The following is an 18,220-nucleotide window of genomic DNA, read 5'->3' as shown; positions in this document are numbered from 1 at the left end:
TGATCTTTGATCTCGTGCCTCATAATACCACCTAGAAATTTTCACACCCTGCTTATCCCTCATTTCTCTAAATTTTAATGGTGGCGTTGCGTGGGGAGTGTAACGATCGTAACCTAACATCCTATTTTGAAGATCGGTCGTCATAAAGGGTATTTGAATACCGACGCGCCGATGTTGGCTTCCTTTCTGGTTACTGTTGAAGTTGTAAAAAAAGACCAGACTATATTGCACAATAAAGTGACCTGGTAATATATTTTTATTATGCGGAGATGTTTTTCCCGCGTAGCGGAGAGCATTCCTGCCTACCCTTGGAAATAAGTTTATCACAGTAAATATACCCTATAGAGTATATTGGTTGGTCCCAATGTGCGTCTGCAGAGTAGATTTTAAAATGCATCGACCGCTCGGCTCGGCTTAATGAATACTTTTCGTTGTTTAATACATACATTTTGACTACTGCAAAAAGTAGCTCAAAAGTAATTGTTGCAACGCACAAAACTTGTTCATAACCGACAGGTCCACCGGTGTCGGGGTCTGCGGGGCCGTCTATTAACACTATTGAACAGACAACCTCCAGAATCAAACCTACGTTTTCCGATAGATTTGGAGCTCTGAACTACGACCAAAAACGAGCGGGAACGTTGTGAGTCGCAGCCAGGGCCGCGACTGAACATTTATACCCGATACTCAGCCAGTTTGGCCAAAGGGCCCACACTGCACGATGAGGAGTGTGTATGACCTCCAAAAAATAGCCATAATATGATTCGAGCTTTATCGCATGGAATAGCGAATTACCATCGAGAACTGAAGAGTAACAGTGAGCTGCCACAGAAGGAACTTAAAGAGAGCTAGGGGGCCTGGATCTCACTAAAGGCAGAGGGAAGTTGGTTAAAGGAGCAAAAATGAAAAATACAGACAGTTTCTGAGTGTTATTCCAGTTCCAGTTCCAGCATTGTATATGCTATATCTTGCCGTTTATAAACCTTGTTTTTATATATCGATATACCATAAATGAACCTTAAGTTTCTTTCATACCTGGGAAGCGTTTTGCCGTACAATTGCCGTATCCTTGGGGCACTTGCCGGTCATGCACGACCATGTATGAAATAAAAGTATGATTTTGTTAGCAAGTGTTTCTAGAGCTTGGCATCTAACCCGTCTAACTTGTTGAGATTTGGGCCACTAATCCACCAGCCATCAGCCAGGCTCGTTCGGCGTTACGCCCGAAGTCGACTGGACCGCTGATTAGGGCCAGTTTTTAGTCAGACGGCGCCTAGTGCGGTACTAAAAGCGCTACTACCCAGAACTTTATCGGTATTACTTACGGATATCAGTGGGAATATGCTGCGCCAGATTTGCCTAGTGCTGCTCCTAGTCGCATTGGGTCTCGGTCCTGCCAGGAGTCATGCCATGACGCCACAGGTCTCGACCACGAGATCGGAGATCGAAGAATCAGAGTTGAGAGTGAAGCGCGGCACCGTCACTGTTGACTTTGGGCTGGTCCTTCGTAATCTGCTCCTGAAGAGTGCCCAGTTCTCAAATGCAAAGGCCGACAAAGTCAAAGCCACAACGAGTCGCCCCAGGAAAACAACAACAACAACGACTGCACCGCCAGTCCAACCACCAGCTCCTCCGCCTCCGCCTCCGCCTCCACGCCAAAGGCCAGTCCTGCAACCGCACGGCTACTATTCCTTCGGCTACCTGCCGTTTGACTATGAAACAGACTACGAAGATGCTTTGGGAAAAGCACCGCCGCAGTCAGGCCTTGCCAGACGCCCCCTGCGCCCCTTATATTTACAAAGAAAGTCTCCTGGTCCTGCATTGGCTGCTAGATACGAAGCTGATTATGACTACGATGCGCCGCCTCCACCAAAACAGGTACCGCCTGCACCATCACTCCCCAATCGTCCTGCACCCCGTCGCCGTACCGGTCCCCGTCCGCAGCCCCGTCAGCCGCTGCCCCAACCACAGACAAAGACACAGACGCGCCGCCCAGCAGCCGAGCTAAACGATCGACTTGTCTATCAGTACGCACAATCTACTGGTAAAATACATAAACTTTTAGCTAATTGCCGAACAATTGGATTCTCCCCAACACTTTGCAGATACTTACTATAGGCCAAGCGTGGTCGGTGGCGGAGTTGCTGCGCAAGTGGGACCGGTGGAGGCGGGTCCGGAAGACGCACCGGATGGCGAAAACGAAGACGATGACGGCACGGACGCGACAGCCCCGGTTGACAATTACAATGGTGCAGATGTGGATGGAAACTCTGGGGCAGACCTACCGTGGTTTGTAGTCAACTATGCGAACGAATACGATTCGGCTGACTTCTCCAGAGAATCTTCAGAGTCTTCTCTTGCACAGCCGCCACGGGACGGTATACCTGTCAAGTCCTCGGGGTACGTGTATCGAGATCCGATTTCCTAACGAAGCCTTCGGAAGGGACAGAAACAATATTAGTAAATATGTATGTACATATATCCGTAAGGTTTTTCTATTTTTGTTGGGGTATTCTAATCTTTCGTATACTAATAAATGCTTAAATTTGGTAGTAAGCAAATGTCTCGCTAGACACTGATGGCCATCTAGTTGTGCAGCGGTCATTTGTTGGCATGTGGGATGGGCGATTCTGGCGGATCATGGCACATTTGAGAGACACCGAAAGGAAATCGCGGAAGGTCTAATGGCGAAAGCTCTCTAATGAGTCAAACACAAGTTTGAGTAAGGGAAACCCACAACCTTAGAGCTCGTTCGGCAATTTTGGGGAATCGAATGCTTGCAGGATCTTCGGTAATGCAAATGAATTGATGATTGCAAGTAAGCTGCCTGTTGAGGGTGTCTCCGGGTATATGTAGATGGATTTTCGGGTGAACTGTGACTACTCTCCGGCCTCGGTTCGGCTTTCCCAGTCCAGTAAATTTTGCAATTGATGCAATCGTCCTTGGTTCGGACGTGGAAATCCAGAAAAAACAAACTGCCACATCTCTAATAAAAAAAAAATGGAAAGAGCAAGCGAGCTTGCCTGAGGTTGAGGTTGGGGTTGGGGCTGGGGCCAGAACCAGGCCGGAACCCTAGCTTAGAGCAGGCCAGGCCAGGCCATACCCATAGGCAATTTCCCATTGTGTAAACACATGTATGTCTTGGTCAATTGTTGTTGGTGATGTGGGTGCAACAACGAGTTGTTGTTCCCGTTGTTTCTGGCATTGTTGCTGGCGTTGTCTGCCTGGTAAACCAAAATTGTTGCTCGTTTTCCGCATGAATCACTTGCATCATCATCATCATCATCGTCATCGCCATTGCCATCGCCATGACCATCGTATCGTCATCATAGCCCGTTTCGTTGCCAACGTGGCTATATGGGAACCACAACATTGCAAATATGTGTGTGGGCACTCTCTCTCGCCCTGTCCCTCCGCGCGTGTGTGTGTGCGTGTGTGTGCACATGCACGTACGTTTATGTGCAGTCACACCCATACACCCATACACCCATACACCCATACACACGGGGCCAAAGCGTTTGGCTCTGCACTTTGTAAGTAGCTTTTAATATATTTTGCCACAAGCCGGGGGAAAAAATCAGAAAATAAAAGCACACCCTCACACAATAAAAAACAAAAAATGAGAATAAAAATAAAAATAAATTCTCTTCGTTGCTCTTTTATAAGCGTGTGTTTGTGTGTGTGTTTCAGCAGAAATTGGATTAAAATTAAAATAAAAAGAGAGAAAAGTACAAAATAAATAAATAAAAAGTCCTCCAAAGAGCACAAAATTAAATGAAATAAAATGTACAACATAAAATGTTCAAAGGGAGAGCCAGGAAGGAAGGGGTGGGCCAGAGTGGCGGGTGGAGAGGAAGAGGTTAAGCGTGTTGGGGTTTCGGGTTAAGCGCAACAATGCCGATGTTTTCCTCGACATTGATTCTTGCTGCTGCCACTCGAACGGATTCCTTTTGCCACATTTTCATGGTCCTTAGTAGGTATGTATGTATGTACATACATATATCTCGATCTCCCTCACCTTCTCACCTTCTCATTTCCCATATCTATCTATTTCTAATGTTTAGAGTGCAATTACATACTTCGATGTAATTTGGGAAATTTACATTTTGCACATTTCGTCGCGGTTGGAAATCCTTGAAATCGTTTTGGTCTATGCCTTTGTTTGATCGCGAAATGGATAATCCAAGAGTTTTGATGCTTATAGCATGACATTTTTCGTTGATTTATATCGTTTATTCGATAAAGCCTGATGGCTTCCGTATGAATTCTGTATGAATTCCAACGGGCGATCGTTCGAATTTCTCTTTAATATTTCAATTGTTTCCTTCTGTGCGAATTGTAATATTCAAATTAGACTGACTTCAACTAGTTCGTGGTTATTTTTGCCCCGCATAAACTGCTTTTCTGGCCAGTCCGGCCGCGTACACTGCGAAAAATGAGTAAAGTGAAAGCGAAAGCGAAACCAGACACAAGGGCAAATCAATTACTGGGCGGACAAGAAAAATTTGATTGGGTGCCACTCACGCCACTCCAGAGGAAACCTGTCGACTCTTTGGCACTTTCGATTGCTTTTGCTCTCGTTTCTCACAGTGCCAGAGAGGAGGGCAAGCAAGGGGCAAGGGGAAGCAAGCGGGAGCGTGCATTTTCCTGCTTAGCTTAGCACTTTACACACGAGCATTTTCGACTCCGTCCGTCCTTTGGCTGTCCGTTGAAACTTTCGCTGACGTTTGCAGTGCAAAATTGTTGGGTATTGGTCAGTGCCACCAACATATGCCATATTAACCAACAGCCCAGCCCCTCTCCGTGGCGCCACTGCCTCGCTAAGCCCTCAATCATGTCAATTACTCGCCAATTGTTGTTGTCTTTTGGAACAGTGGAAAATGTGCTCGGCTTGACGTCTGCGGGGTTTCGCCTGATGGGCATAAATTTTGATTTATGAACAGCCAGAGATACGAAAATATGTACTCATATACACACATATGCACATCTACATATATATGCATACATATACTACGACTGCCCGTGCATCTGGATATTTGCACTCACATATGTGCATGTACGCATGAGTTCGCTTTATTAATTTGTCATATGAAGCGATGCATAAAGTGAGGAGATATCCATATACATATGAACATGTATGAACATGTATGAACGTATGTATGTACATCTGTACGTATGTATACATGAATTGCAACATCATTAAGCAAAGGACACGAGGCCAGACATCGACCTGCTCTTGGACATGGACCTGGACCTGGACCTGGAAGTGGACCTGCATCTGCATCTGTATTTGAGTCCAATCCAGCCGAATGAAATTCCACACAGTTTAAGTTTTCAATTAATGCGTAAATTATGAATACATTTTTCCAACATTTTAAATGGGCCTCAAATGAGATTTAAATAATAAAAACCGCTGATTGGTCATCAGGGGCAGTGTTCTCGCAGACGAAATCTCTCCGATTTCTCCGGCTGATCAACGATAAGGTTGCCAGCACTACCCCGTGGTAGTTCATTAAAGACGAGCGGGCTTCACTCTCCTTTGACATTTTCCAGGTGAATTCGGAATTGGGAGTGCGCCTGGGGTTACCGCTACCTTACCCTAGCGCTAACCGTTACCGTTACCCTCAACCCGTAACCATGCTGATTTATGAGGCTACCCCCATTTGAAGTCCACTCCCACACAAATCACCACCACTCGACCATTCCTACACCGTTCCCACACCATTCCCAGAGCCACCACGTCTCAGTATCCAGTTTATTCTTTATTCATTGTTTGGCTCCTTTGGCTGCATTAACCTTGGGCTGATCCGATTCCATTCGCTTCGCTCGGGATTGCCATTGCCCGCTGGGGCCACCGGCCGGGCCGGGCCGGGCTGGGCCGGGCTGGGCCGCTTCGCCTGCGGGGCAACAATTGAAATTATGGATTTTATGTGTCATAAGCTTTTATTGATGCAACAATCAAATATTTATGATGACAATTCCCGCTGACAATGATGGCAATAAAAATGCTTTGCTCTCATCCCGCGCTCCTCACTCCTCACTCCGCCCTCCGCACTCCACACTGTGCGCTCCGCCCCTCACTGCCCCTCCCTACCCGTGTCTTTCTGTCTGTGAGATTTCTGTGGTTCTTTTCGGCTGTTTTGCTGTTTGGCTGTGGAAGGTGAGTTGTGGTGAGGTGGCAACAACGGCATGGGTTGGGGGCTACACAATTGAAATTCAATTCGGTTTGATAAGTGCCACTTGGAGCATCCAACGTAAGAATTTATACGTATTTTCCTTGAAATGGCGGATTTTTGCGAGCGTTTGAGGTTGGATTTGCTTGTTGGAACTCAGATTCTATATGAAGACCCCACTGGAAAAGTGCAAATGGAAGATATGTATGAATGCAGAATAGCTATATAGTATAGTTAGGGATCATTCCAAATTGTGCATAAATATTGTATATGTAGAATATATAAATAGAATGCAAGCTTTCTAGAGACGATGCCCAAGGTTTCTGTGCTCTTCTGACTCTAGTCCATCTTCTATGGATAAGGGGGAGAGTGTCTCGAATTGTGGAATCCATTCCATACCTCGAAAATGGGTTCCATGGCAATCGGTAAGGCGGGCTCATTACGGGTATCCCGCCATATCCGAATCTAGAGGTATTGTCGATCTACCCAATGAACAGCTGAGAACAGGTTCGACCTTTGCTTGAAGGGAACGGGATGGTTCGGATGGTTCGGATGACCTTGCAGAGACGTACCTTCCCTAATCATTAGTGACGGATTATTTGTAAGACCAGCATTTGATTTTTTGGCTTTGGCCGATTTTGGAGGACTTTGACCTGATTCGAGGTTGCTGTCAGGTCGAACGAAGTCTTTATGCAACACAACAAAATGTTGAGATAGCGAAATCACATAGTCCCACAGACCCGTCGCTTGGGCAAATGTTATTTATGTGGATAACCCCAGACCCACACAAACACACACCCACATACACATGTGAACCCACACCCACACCCACACTCGCACCCACAACCAAACACAGACCCGGACTCCGTTCACATTCGACCGCTGCAGGTTCTCTCCCGTATGTCTTGCGCTGCCATTAAAGGGTGCTCCTCAGCACACCTGCATACGAGTGTTCATCGCCCACCAGCGGCTCCTCACGGCGAATATCTATGAGTGCATCCATTATCCTTAATACACTTACGTGCACTAATGTGCTCCACATTAATGTGGAGCTGCTTGAAAATTTTAGGTTTTTCGCTTGCTCTTCGTCCATCTGTCTGCCTGTCTGCTTGTATGCCTGTATGTTCCCCCTTATTTTCAGACCAGCCACGCCCCTCGCATCTTTGCAGGAACCAAGAGCCAGGAGGAAGGAGGAAGGAGCGCGAGTACTGAGCCCACCACATGAGCTCTTTTGTTAGCTGAGAGCCGGGCAAGGGGTCTCCTGGGAAACATGTTGGATATCCGTTTCCATTCTCCGTTTCCCATTTTCCAGTCTTCATTTGTGTGGCTGGCATGCAATCATGACTGGGGGCGTATTCGGTATAGGGGGCGTGGTTACCTAAACGCCGTCTGAATTTTTAAGGCCTCCGCCATACTCGCCTCCCCTCCTTCTGGGATCCGGGCCAGTTTCGACGAGCGGCATTAATTAATGTAAAGCGAAATTGAAACGAATTCGAATCCGAAACTTTTACCCCTAGCCGTCCCTTTTAACTTTAGTGAAAATCATGGAAATAATTTCTGGTTGTTTCTTCAAAGGCAGGGCCATCATCGTTCATTTTCGTACGACTTTAAGGGCAATTTTGCGCGAAGCTTTTAATGCAGCATTTGCCAGCCTTACAATTGTCTCGTCCGGGGTCTCCAGGTACATCCAACCAATATAACTGGTACCTCTTTCGTCCACTTCACTATAATTTCCTGAAAATAATACTACTATTCGAGGACCATAGCGAGTACCACTGCAGCAATGATTGATCTATCTGCTTGGACATCATAAATGAGCAACGGAAACGCACTGGTCCTAAAAATGAGCACGTTGCAGATGTCAACGTTCTCGCTGTTGGCGATCAGATGAATATCGTCGAAAATACAAAATTTTGTTGCAAGGAAACCGTTTCTAAATGAATGCTGAGGATACCTACATTGAGAGAAGGCAATCGTCCTTGGTTGACCAGTTTGACGGAAAGTGCGGCTGGATCTGGGGGTCAACAAGCCTAAGAAGGCACTTATTCGGCATGGCATATGGCATTTACCCAAGCAATTCGTTGCTTTCGTCAGCGAAAACATACGTTGCCCTTGAGAGCTCACAGATCAATCGATTTCGATATCAAATGTATTGTTAATCGAAAAGATTATGATTTTGGAATTCGACTCTTTTAATTAATATAAGTTAGATTGTCGTTGGAGAGCTAATGAGCTTTTTCACTAGTTGTTGAAGTTTAATTATTAGTCGAGCGGGTTTAAGTAAGAGGCACAATTTATTGTTATATACAGAGCGACTTATGCGTAGTACATACAGACCTATATATATTGCAATTTATTGGTAGACGAAACCGAATGTATGTATGTTGGTATGTGTGTGAACGACCGATGAACAACGATGCTATTCTGATGGTTACGAAAACCAGCTCAAGACTGACCAAGGGCAAGCGGACGGAATTCCATGATGAAATTATACAAGGTTGTCCGCTCCCGCAACGTGCTCTCTTTACGGGTCTTATTTTTCCCAGTATAACGGCAAACGTCGTTCTTCTCTTTCTCTCATCAAACATGGCGTCAAAGCGCTTTCAAGACCCGAAAGAGAGTAACGGACCACCTTGTATTATTTCACCATTTCTCACGAAAGTGAGAGATCGGAGAAGAGCGACAGAAGGAGAGCGCTAGAGGAGCTCGAACAGCTCCAGAGAACTGCAGGAACGTAGAAGCTGGATAGAGAGGCGAAGGCAAAGGCCGCTGCCGCGCATATGCAATGATTTTCGAAAATAGCGAGCAATATTGGTGGATTTACGTTACTCTTCACCACTGGCTATTATTTAAGGAATTTGTTGACTAATTTCGGGCTGGGAATCCCTGTTGAATCTCTGTTGAGTCCACGTTGTGGACTGTTTTGATGTGGAAAATCTTTCCAAAAGGAGGCTGTAGTTTCCGTATTCCCGAATGATTTAGACAAATGATCCTTTGATAGAAGAAAAGACTTTTGCGCAAAGTCTTGTTAAAAAACCAAAATGTAAGTAAATTGTTGTAAATTTAGCCAAATGTTCCTATAGCAGTTCCTATAACCTGTCTATTAATATGTCTATACCTCTATTCCATTGAGTCTGACTGGTATTATTATATAGAATTAGTTATTTGATACTGACGGAAACTTTTGATCATTTGTTCAAGCCCCAGTCGGGGAATTTTCGTCCGTATTTTCACTTAGTGATTTATCTAGGATAAAATACTTAAGCAATTTAAAGACGAGTCCGAGCGGGAGTCCCAGCCTGGAGACTGTGTTGGACAATTGCGATTGAAAAAGCAACGACAAGTACATACATACATACATACATATCTATATGTGTATATAAAAGTAAGTATGGCAAACAAAGAAGCAACAAAGCGAAAGCGGGCAAATGAAAGCGAAGGAAAGAGGAGATGCCGGAAGAGAAGAAAGGAGTGAAGGATGGTAAACGGAGGACGGGTCAAATTTTATGCAGGCGCAAATATTTTAAATGTTAACAATAAAACACAGTAAATGTGCACAGTAAATAAATGCGTTTGCGAGCATGTGTGCGTGTGTGAGTGTGTGTGCGATGCAAACAGGCTGCAGGAGCAGCAGCAGCAGCAGCGCAAACATACACACAAACAAACAAACAAACGAAGAGGGCAGACCAGAGGCAGAGCCTAAAAGTATGCAATACTCTCGGTCAACGCCCCTTCCCATTGGGCAACCCATCCGACATCCGACATTCAACATGCAACATTCACCAACCCAACCCGTCGAAAACCGATGCCCATTCAACTCCCAACTCCCACCTCCCACCTACCCCCTCCCCTTGACCCAACGGCCACATTCAAACAAAAACCGCTTAAAACACTTTACTATCGCATTTTGGAATTGTTCAAATATTTTCGCTCCTCTTTTTTGACTGATTTTTTTCTAGCCATGCTCTCTCTCTCTCGCTCACACACTCACTCTACCGCTCTGTTACTCCCTCTCTCTCTGTCTTGGTCAGGAATACAAACAATTAAAATCCTCAAATATTTGCTCCAGCTGCAAAAAAAGCTCAACAACAAATGTGAACTCTCTCCCTCTCCCTCTCTCCTTGTTTTCCTTCTGTGCAAAGAAAGAAGTGCAAAGAGTGTGAGTAGAAAAAGAGTGAGCGCGATATGTTGAAGCTGGTCAGCAATTTTTACAGTTGTAAATATAAATTTGTAGACGGTACTGTTGTTGTCCCCCTTACATACCATTTCAGGGGGCAGCACAGAAAGAAGGCATCTTCCATCCCATAAAGAAATCATATACATTCTTATGTACATAGTATGTAGTATGTATGTACAATACTACTCGATCTGGAATTTACTTGGCAAATCCAAGATCGACACAAACAATTAGTCAAAAAATACTCTGAGGTTATAAATCTTTCATTAGCTTTCTTTTGTATGGTTATACATTTAGATATTCATTTCATTCTCTTAATAGCACTGCCAAATGTAGTCGCGTGTTTGTGAAGGTGTATTTCTGGAATTAATTATTCAGTGAATGAAAGTGAGCTTCAACTGTGGGCACTCACAGCAATTGTCCGAAAAGAGGCGGCAACGAGAACGAGGCTTAATTTAGGGCTGAAGATGTTTATAATTGTCGAAAATAATTTTTTAATTTTTAAACACGAACATTGTTAAATGAAATAAATGTAATTGAATGACGTCGGCGTCGTCATCGTCGTCGTATCTCACAGATACAAATGAAAAATGATAAATTGAATTCGATGGTATTTTTGTTGGTGCTTAAGCAAGTAAAAACACTTTAATTTTAATTTTTATTCATTTATGTTTTTACATAATTTAACTGCAAAATGGGACATTTGAAGGTTTGGTCAAACGACTGCACCTTAGCCGTTTATTCATAGATTTTTACAAACGATACCTTAAATGACGCCCGCTTAATGTACCTATATACTTATGTACATTCAAAATGTACAGAGCTTTCAAACCAAATTTTGGAAAAAAAAATACCATCAACAATTTTCAATTTAAAAGCTTGATATCTTCTAGATGATAAGCTAAGCTACAAAGTGTTCGGGTAAGATCTATAGCTGCATCTGTCAACTTTGCAGACTGGCAAAGTTCAATACAACCAGATGTCAGATACTTAGATTATGTGAAAAAGAAGCACTGCCTAAAACTAACAGTTGTATTCTCTCTAGCTCTATCTCTCTCTAACACACACGTTTCATGGTTGGCTTTGCCTATTGCAAAAATTGAGCGCCTAGATCTCAAGGACTATAAAAGCTAGAGCAACCAAATTTGGTATCCACACTCCTGTGATATCGGACCTTTACCGTTTTGTGTCAAATCATTTTTATAGCCAAAAGGAACAAATCAATTTGCACTGGCTACGCAGCGTCCGACGACACGCTCAAAGTGATTTTCTGTCTCTCTCGCACGCACTCTTTGTCGTGTCGTTTAATATAAGCGGCGTCTGCCGGAGGAGAGCCATACTGACTTAGTATCGGGCATAAATGTAGAGTTGCGGTCTCCGCAGCAACTCACAACGTTCCCCCTCGTTTTGTCTGCATGCTTAGACAGTTGGGCTATTGTGTTAGAACTTGTTGAAGAAGAATAGAAGAATAGATCTGGATTGAAATTAAGGCAGACATTGTCAGCTCCTTCGGGTGGGTGACAAATTTTTGATCCCTGGGATCCCTGGGGTCCCTCTTGATGAGGTTTATTTACTTGTCGTCGGAATCTTCTGTTGTTAAGCTACCTTAGCGTATGTAATTTTTTATTTTTGGTCCTAGTTTCCACTCTTAGAGCTGTTCAATGACGTAATGGATTCCTTCTCTGTCGAAAGCTTTTTCGATATCGGTGGAGAGTAGTGATACGTGGTTTCTTGTTGAGATGTAATTGTCTATTATTAAAAGTCAGTCTATGGTGCACCTGTTTGGTTTATAAGCGTATTGATTTGGGGGTGGTGATCGAGGAACCACATAATGTTTTTTTAATTTTGCTAAGATTTTTGAAGTGCAAACAAATTACAATATTGGGCTATATCCAATTACTAAATTTTGGGATAATTGTTGATATTTTCCGTCGCGGGAGTGGATCTATTGTTGCGATTGGGGCTTGCTTTGGATTTTGGAATGTTAGGTACGGTTGGTTTATTGAAGCAATGGGACTTGTTTCCTCAGTCTCGGACCAGGCTGAGAAAAACGGACTCAAATGGGCTCCCGAGTGGAAAAATGTATTTTTGGGTAATTTCTCCTAATTGGAATGCATTTTCCTAGGGCTGTCTGCGTCTGAGGGGCAAACTGGTATTGTGTTAGGTAATTATAATTACATATAAGTATATAATTGAACTAATCGATTTCCCATGCCGGTGCTTGAGGCCCCATGCAGTCAGCGGCCTGCTTGAAGACGCAAGCTGCCAGTTTCCTGTATCTTTTGGCAGCACTACGGAAGAGATACTCGTGCAGAGAGTATTCGTTCGTATTTGAATGTATACGAATATATGTACATATGTGTATATATTTATAAATATATATATATATATATATATATATAGATATGTATGTATGTATGCTGGGAATGGAGCTGGAGCTTGACAATTTTGCATTTGACGTCGTCACGTGGCTGGAGCATGGCTCCCTGCTATTCTTTCCCCATCCGTACTCTGTAGTCGACGGGGGAGGCGTGGGGGGGAAGGACATCAAATCATTAGCAGTGCATAAAGCGTGAAACCAGACACAGACATGTAGATGAATTTAAACTATTAGTGTTCGCAGAGAGGAAAGAATAGAGAGAAATGTTGCCAGGTCCTGCTGTTGCTGCTCTTTCGTCTGAATAACCTTCTCTTACTCCTGCTGCTCCTGCTTCTCCTGCTGCTCCTCCTGCTCCTGCTCGCTGTATAGCCGTCTATTCCTCCTCCCACCTTGTGCATCTTCTGTCGGTCTCCTCAACATTGTTGGACTCTCATCCAGTTGCAAGGTGCATCCATCGTTAGGCAGCTGGATTCGCATTGGCTTTCTTCTGCTCATCTCTATCCAGGCTTTTGTTCTCGTTCTCGTTCTCGCTTACATTCTCGTTTCTGTTCTCGTTCTAATTCTGGTTCTGGTTCTGGTTGACATAACCCTGCAAACGCAATCTTTGCTTCCTATGTCCTCTGTCCCCTCTCCCCTCTCCCATTCGTATTCGTGTCCCTGTTCCTGTACCGCCCCCTGCCTTGGCCTTTATTTGTGTCGTGTGAATATAAAAGATGTAAATGTAAAGATATTTTTTCCATTTTCATTTTTAGGCTGGAAGGAAGTGAGTTCTGTTGAGTTCTGTTGCGGTGAGTGCAATGCAGGTTGTGTGTATGTGTGTGTGTGTGTGTAGTGTGCAGGAAGGGTTAAGGGTTATGGTGGAGATGGGACAACATTGTCACACAATTTTATTCATTTTGCTCCAGTTTATACATATGTACATTTGTGCGTGTCTGTTGCTCTGTGGGTCTGCAATATAAATAACTCTGGTCGAGTTTTGTGCATATTTTGTAACTACAACTTAAAATAAATACAAAATGTTAGTTAGTTTTTCCCGTTGTTTTTGGCAGCCACCATTTGACTAACAATACACACACACACACACACACACACATGGAAAATTATTTGCCCAGTTTGCATTTGCATTTTGTTGTGCAATTTCTATTTATTCTTTACGAAACAAATCGAGCTCAAATGGCACTGGTCCTATGCGGATTCTTCGATCCGCCCACTCCATGGAATCCTCATCGACGCCCTCATCCCATCGGGTGTTCTGTTTTTCAATAATCAAGGCACGTACTTGGTGTGCGTGTTTGTAATAAGTGCAAAAAGTTGCACTTTCTACCGTGGACAGTGTCCTCTGGACACCTATCACGAGCCCATTGGTTGCAGTTCAAGTACATTGAAATTGGGCTTGCACGGCAGCTGTAAAACTAGCGGAAGCGTTGTGAGTCGCAGCTCGGGCCGCGACTCTACACGTATACCCAGAACTCATTCAGAACTCATTCTCTCCGTTAGAGCTCGCTCGCTGAACGATAGGAGTGTGTGTGGAAGAGGAAAATGAGTAGGCGCTCTCTACGATTCTGCGTCTGTGGTTTTTTTTCGTATCTTCAAAATTGTTCGTTTTTAAAGATTTTCGTACTTTGTGGAGGCGGACCGGGGCGTGTGATAACCGTGTGATATCACAGGAGCCTGTATACAAAATTAGTTTGCTCTAGCTCTTATAATCTCTGAGATCTAGGCTCTAATCGGGACCGACGGACAGAAGGGTGGATATATCTATACTTTATGGGGTTGAAAACTGGAAGCGTTTTCTGGCCGTTACACACACCCATTTTCACCACAAATCTAATATACCTCGATATATACCTCTGAATATTTAACTCAAACTGCAAAAAATTACATAATTTTCATGATTATAAACAAGCATAGTCACTTTTTCCAATGCTCGGATATGGTATATGCTATCATTATAATCCTTAAAAATTCCCAAATAGATCATCGAATAGAAAACGTATTGTACCTTAAAAAAACAAAATTATAAATGCCGTTAAACATGGCAAAGGGTTTTCGTCAACCTACGACCATTAACAATCAAACTAAATCATAGTGGAGTAGCCTCAAGTAAATCCTTACTATTGTTCACTATTTGCACTGCCCACTGTATCTCACTCTGTCCCTCTATCCATTGTTTGTGCTCGGCTTAGCAGCAGCCCGAGCCATGAAGCAAATAAACACGGTGGTCCACTCCCGCAACGCGCTCTCTTTTCGGGGCTTATTTTGCTCAGTGACAGCAGCTTCGTTTTGATTGCATGTGTGTGAGTAATGAATAGGATGTGAGTTACGCTTTAGATTAAGAATAGGACCCAAAAGTGAGCGCTCTAACGCCTGCCCTTAGTTAGTCTTGAGTTGAGTTCATAAATACTCGTATTTTGCTATATCGTGCATAAAACATAAACCCAAACGAGGGGGAACGTTGTGAGTTGCTGCGGACACCGCAACTCTACAGTTATACCCGATACTAAGTCAGTATAGCTCTCCTCCGGCAGACGGCGCAAATATTAAACGAAACGACAAAGAGTGTGTGCGAGAGAGACAGAAAATCAGTCTGAGCGTGACGCCGGGCGCTGCGTAGCTATAAAAATGATCTGATCTGATCCAGATTCAGCAACCGGATAGATTCTGGTCATTCTCTATGATTCTGCGTTTTCTCGAATCTGCAATATTGTGGATGCAACAGATTTTCGTCCTTTGTGGGGGCGGATGGGGGTGGGGCGAAATTCTGAGATATACGGTTTATAGTGAGATCTTACAGAAGTGCGGATACCAAATTTGGTTACTCTAGCCTTAATAGTCTCTGAGGGGGGAGGGGGGGGGGGGGGAAGGGGGTGTGGCGAAATTTTGAAATATTTTTGTAGCAGTGACATATCACAGAAGTCTGGATCCAAAACATCGTTGCTCTAGCTCTTATAGTCTTTGAGCATTAGGCGCTGAAGGGGACGGACAGACGGACAGACGGACGGACGGACAGACAGACATGGCTCAATCGACTCGGCTATTGATGCTGATCATGAAAATATATACTTTATGGGGTCGGAAATGATTGCTTCTGGACGTTACACACATCCACTTTTACCACAAATCTAATATACCCCAATACTCATTTTGAGTATCGGGTACAAAAATCGAATTAACGATTATGGATTGTGTGTGGACTGTATAAAGTGACGCCTCCCTCTTCGTTTCTGCGACCCTAACTTTTTTCTGTGATTCGAACAATGGGTTTGTTTTAAATCATGTACGAGAATTTCCGAATATTGAATTCATTTATGATTAAAGTTTGCAATTAACTTTAACATAGGTTGCATAGGTTTTGGTTACTAAACCTCAGATGAGGAAGTCGATTGCACTAACAACGTCCAGTTGGAATTTTTTAGTACGAATTTTCTTTGGAAGAAGAAAACGAAAGTTTCCGAATCCGATGCCTCCACGACCTTTATTCTAGGAAACACCACACCATTAACTGACTTACATCTCTTTTCAACTGCCTGATTGTGTTTTCATTGCTAAACCATTTCATTTCAAAGTGGATTTCCCAGTCTCTGAGTGTCATCAAATCATGTTCAAAGCATATATCATCAATCCTGAAGTGTTATCATCTTGCTCGCAGTGTTCCGCAAGTGGATTGTCAGGGTCGCAGATTTCTATATTGTATATTTTGTCAACGAGATCTCCCACATTATTCTTCATAACTCGTAGACATTTTCCATTTTATATCCCAATTAAAATTAAAGTTTGGCTCAAGTATTTTAACTTACAGGTACTAGACCTGTGGTGACTAAACCACTGGTGGGAGTCCCACCAAAACGACAAGTTTTTGTTTCACGGCTGGCCCCTGACCTCACATCTAATGATGTAACTGCTTTTATTCAAAGCAAAATAAAAGCCGTGGGTTTAAAGGTGGAGAATAGGGAGATAGCGTCGTTTAAGATAAGCATCTCCCCAACTCAATTTGACACCATTTGCTCCACCAAATTTTGGCCGGAGCATTTGGTGGTGAAGGAGTTTAAGGCTAAGAAGAAGAATAGGCCCCCCATATCGCTTCCAAATCTTTCCAGCGTGCCACCCTCAACCTCAACTTCCTCTTCCTCAACTTCCCGTCTTGCTCCAACCTTTCCAAAAAACTAACTTCTCTTTTAGTAACCTATCAGAATGTAAGAGGCTTGCGTAGTAAGCTCAGCATTCTTTTCCGGGATAGTGTTGCATTTGCTTCCCACGTTATTGTGTTTACTGAAACCAGGTTAAAGCCGGACATTCTTAGTTCCGAGGTTTTGGCAGGTCAGTACACAACTTTTAGAAAGGACCGTTCGTCTCGACGTGCAGGAGGGGTTCTAATTGCAGTGGACTCTTACTTCACGTCAGAACACTTCACAGTCCAAGTTCAACAGGAACTGGAATTCCTGTGTGTAAAACTGATTCTTCCCGCTTTCGCTATATTCATTACTTGCTCGTATATCCCACCTTCTTCGGACTTGTCCGCTTTAACCGCTGTTGCTTCCTCGCTATCTGATAAAGATCGTATGATAGTTCTTGGTGACTTTAACTTGCCAGGAACTGTTTGGTCTTCGGTAAACGAGTCTAGTATCCTAGTGCCCATGACATGACTTTGTTGACGGCTTGCTTGACCTGTCCCTGTCTCAAGTCAATCATGTGGAAAATTCCTTGGGTCGATTGCTTGATCTATGCTTTGTATCGGATCCGACCATAGTGTTGTTAACCCGAGCCCTTCCGCTCACTATACCTGAAGACGCCTACCACCCTACTTTCGAGGTGTCGCTAGATATAGGACCAACTGTATTGGATCGGTCGAGTAGACTACCTGAACGTGTCCACTGCTTTCGTAAAGCCGAGTTTGCGAAGCTTAATAACCTAATTAGGGATTTTGATTGGTCCGCTTTGTACTTGTGCACTGATGTGACAAAAGGCACAAACATTTTTTACAATGCTCTTGGCACATTTTTTGATTCTTGTGTCCCGCTTTCTTGTCCGATTAGATCTGGAAAACCCCCTTGGTTTACCAAAGAGTTATCCAGTCTAAAAAACTTAAAATCAAGACTTTATAAAAAATTTCAAGAAGTGGGCTCTAATACTTCTCACTCTCGTTATGTAATAGCTCGGTCAAACTTTTCAGTTCTTAATGCTCAATGCTATAAGAACTGTCTATCTCGTTGCAGGATACGTTTTTCTCAGGACCCTAAACAGTTTTACTGCTTCGTAAACAGTAAGCGTAGAACGTCCGCACACCCATCCTCGCTATCATTTTGTAATACGTCGGCAAATAATGATCAGGCAATTGCCGATCTTTTTGCCCAGTTTTTCCAAACCACGTATTCTGAGGAACGCTACTCTGGTCAACCGTACCCATACGGATTACCGAGGTCGAACGGCATTTTCAGTCCCCTGTTAAATGAATATTCCCTACTTCATGATCTTCGACTAGTTAAGCCGGTG

At 43.7% G+C, this 18,220-nt stretch overlaps 1 protein-coding gene across 2 annotated transcripts; it reads left to right on the top strand.

Moving 5' to 3' along the window:
- The first annotated feature begins 1,283 nt into the window (after positions 1–1,283).
- LOC6602642 (extensin) lies at positions 1,284–2,519 on the top strand. Of its 2 annotated transcripts, none has more exons than XM_002027627.2 (2): positions 1,284–2,044; positions 2,106–2,519. In XM_002027627.2, the coding sequence occupies exons 1-2, from the start codon at positions 1,342–1,344 to the stop codon at positions 2,426–2,428; spliced, it is 1,026 nt and encodes a 341-aa protein (XP_002027663.1). In that variant the 5' UTR covers positions 1,284–1,341; the 3' UTR covers positions 2,429–2,519. The 2 variants fall into 2 exon arrangements, with proteins under 2 accessions (XP_002027663.1, XP_026846684.1); XM_026990883.1 differs by having other exon boundaries at positions 1,284–2,027; positions 2,106–2,156.
- The last annotated feature ends 15,701 nt before the right edge of the window (positions 2,520–18,220 follow it).

The sequence above is a fragment of the Drosophila persimilis genome, unplaced genomic scaffold (assembly GCF_003286085.1).
Source record: "Drosophila persimilis strain 14011-0111.01,24,50 unplaced genomic scaffold, DperRS2 tig00000622-arrow-arrow-pilon, whole genome shotgun sequence".
Lineage (NCBI taxonomy): Eukaryota > Metazoa > Arthropoda > Insecta > Diptera > Drosophilidae > Drosophila > Drosophila persimilis.
This window is presented reverse-complemented; position numbering and strand designations above follow the sequence as displayed.

Coding starts and splice junctions, on each gene's coding strand:
- LOC6602642 (XM_002027627.2), top strand. CDS start 1,342: ATGCTGCGCCAGATTTGCCTAGTGCTGCTCCTAGTCGCATTGGGTCTC. Junction 2,045..2,105: donor TCAGTACGCACAATCTACTG/GTAAAATACATA, acceptor AACACTTTGCAG/ATACTTACTATAGGCCAAGC.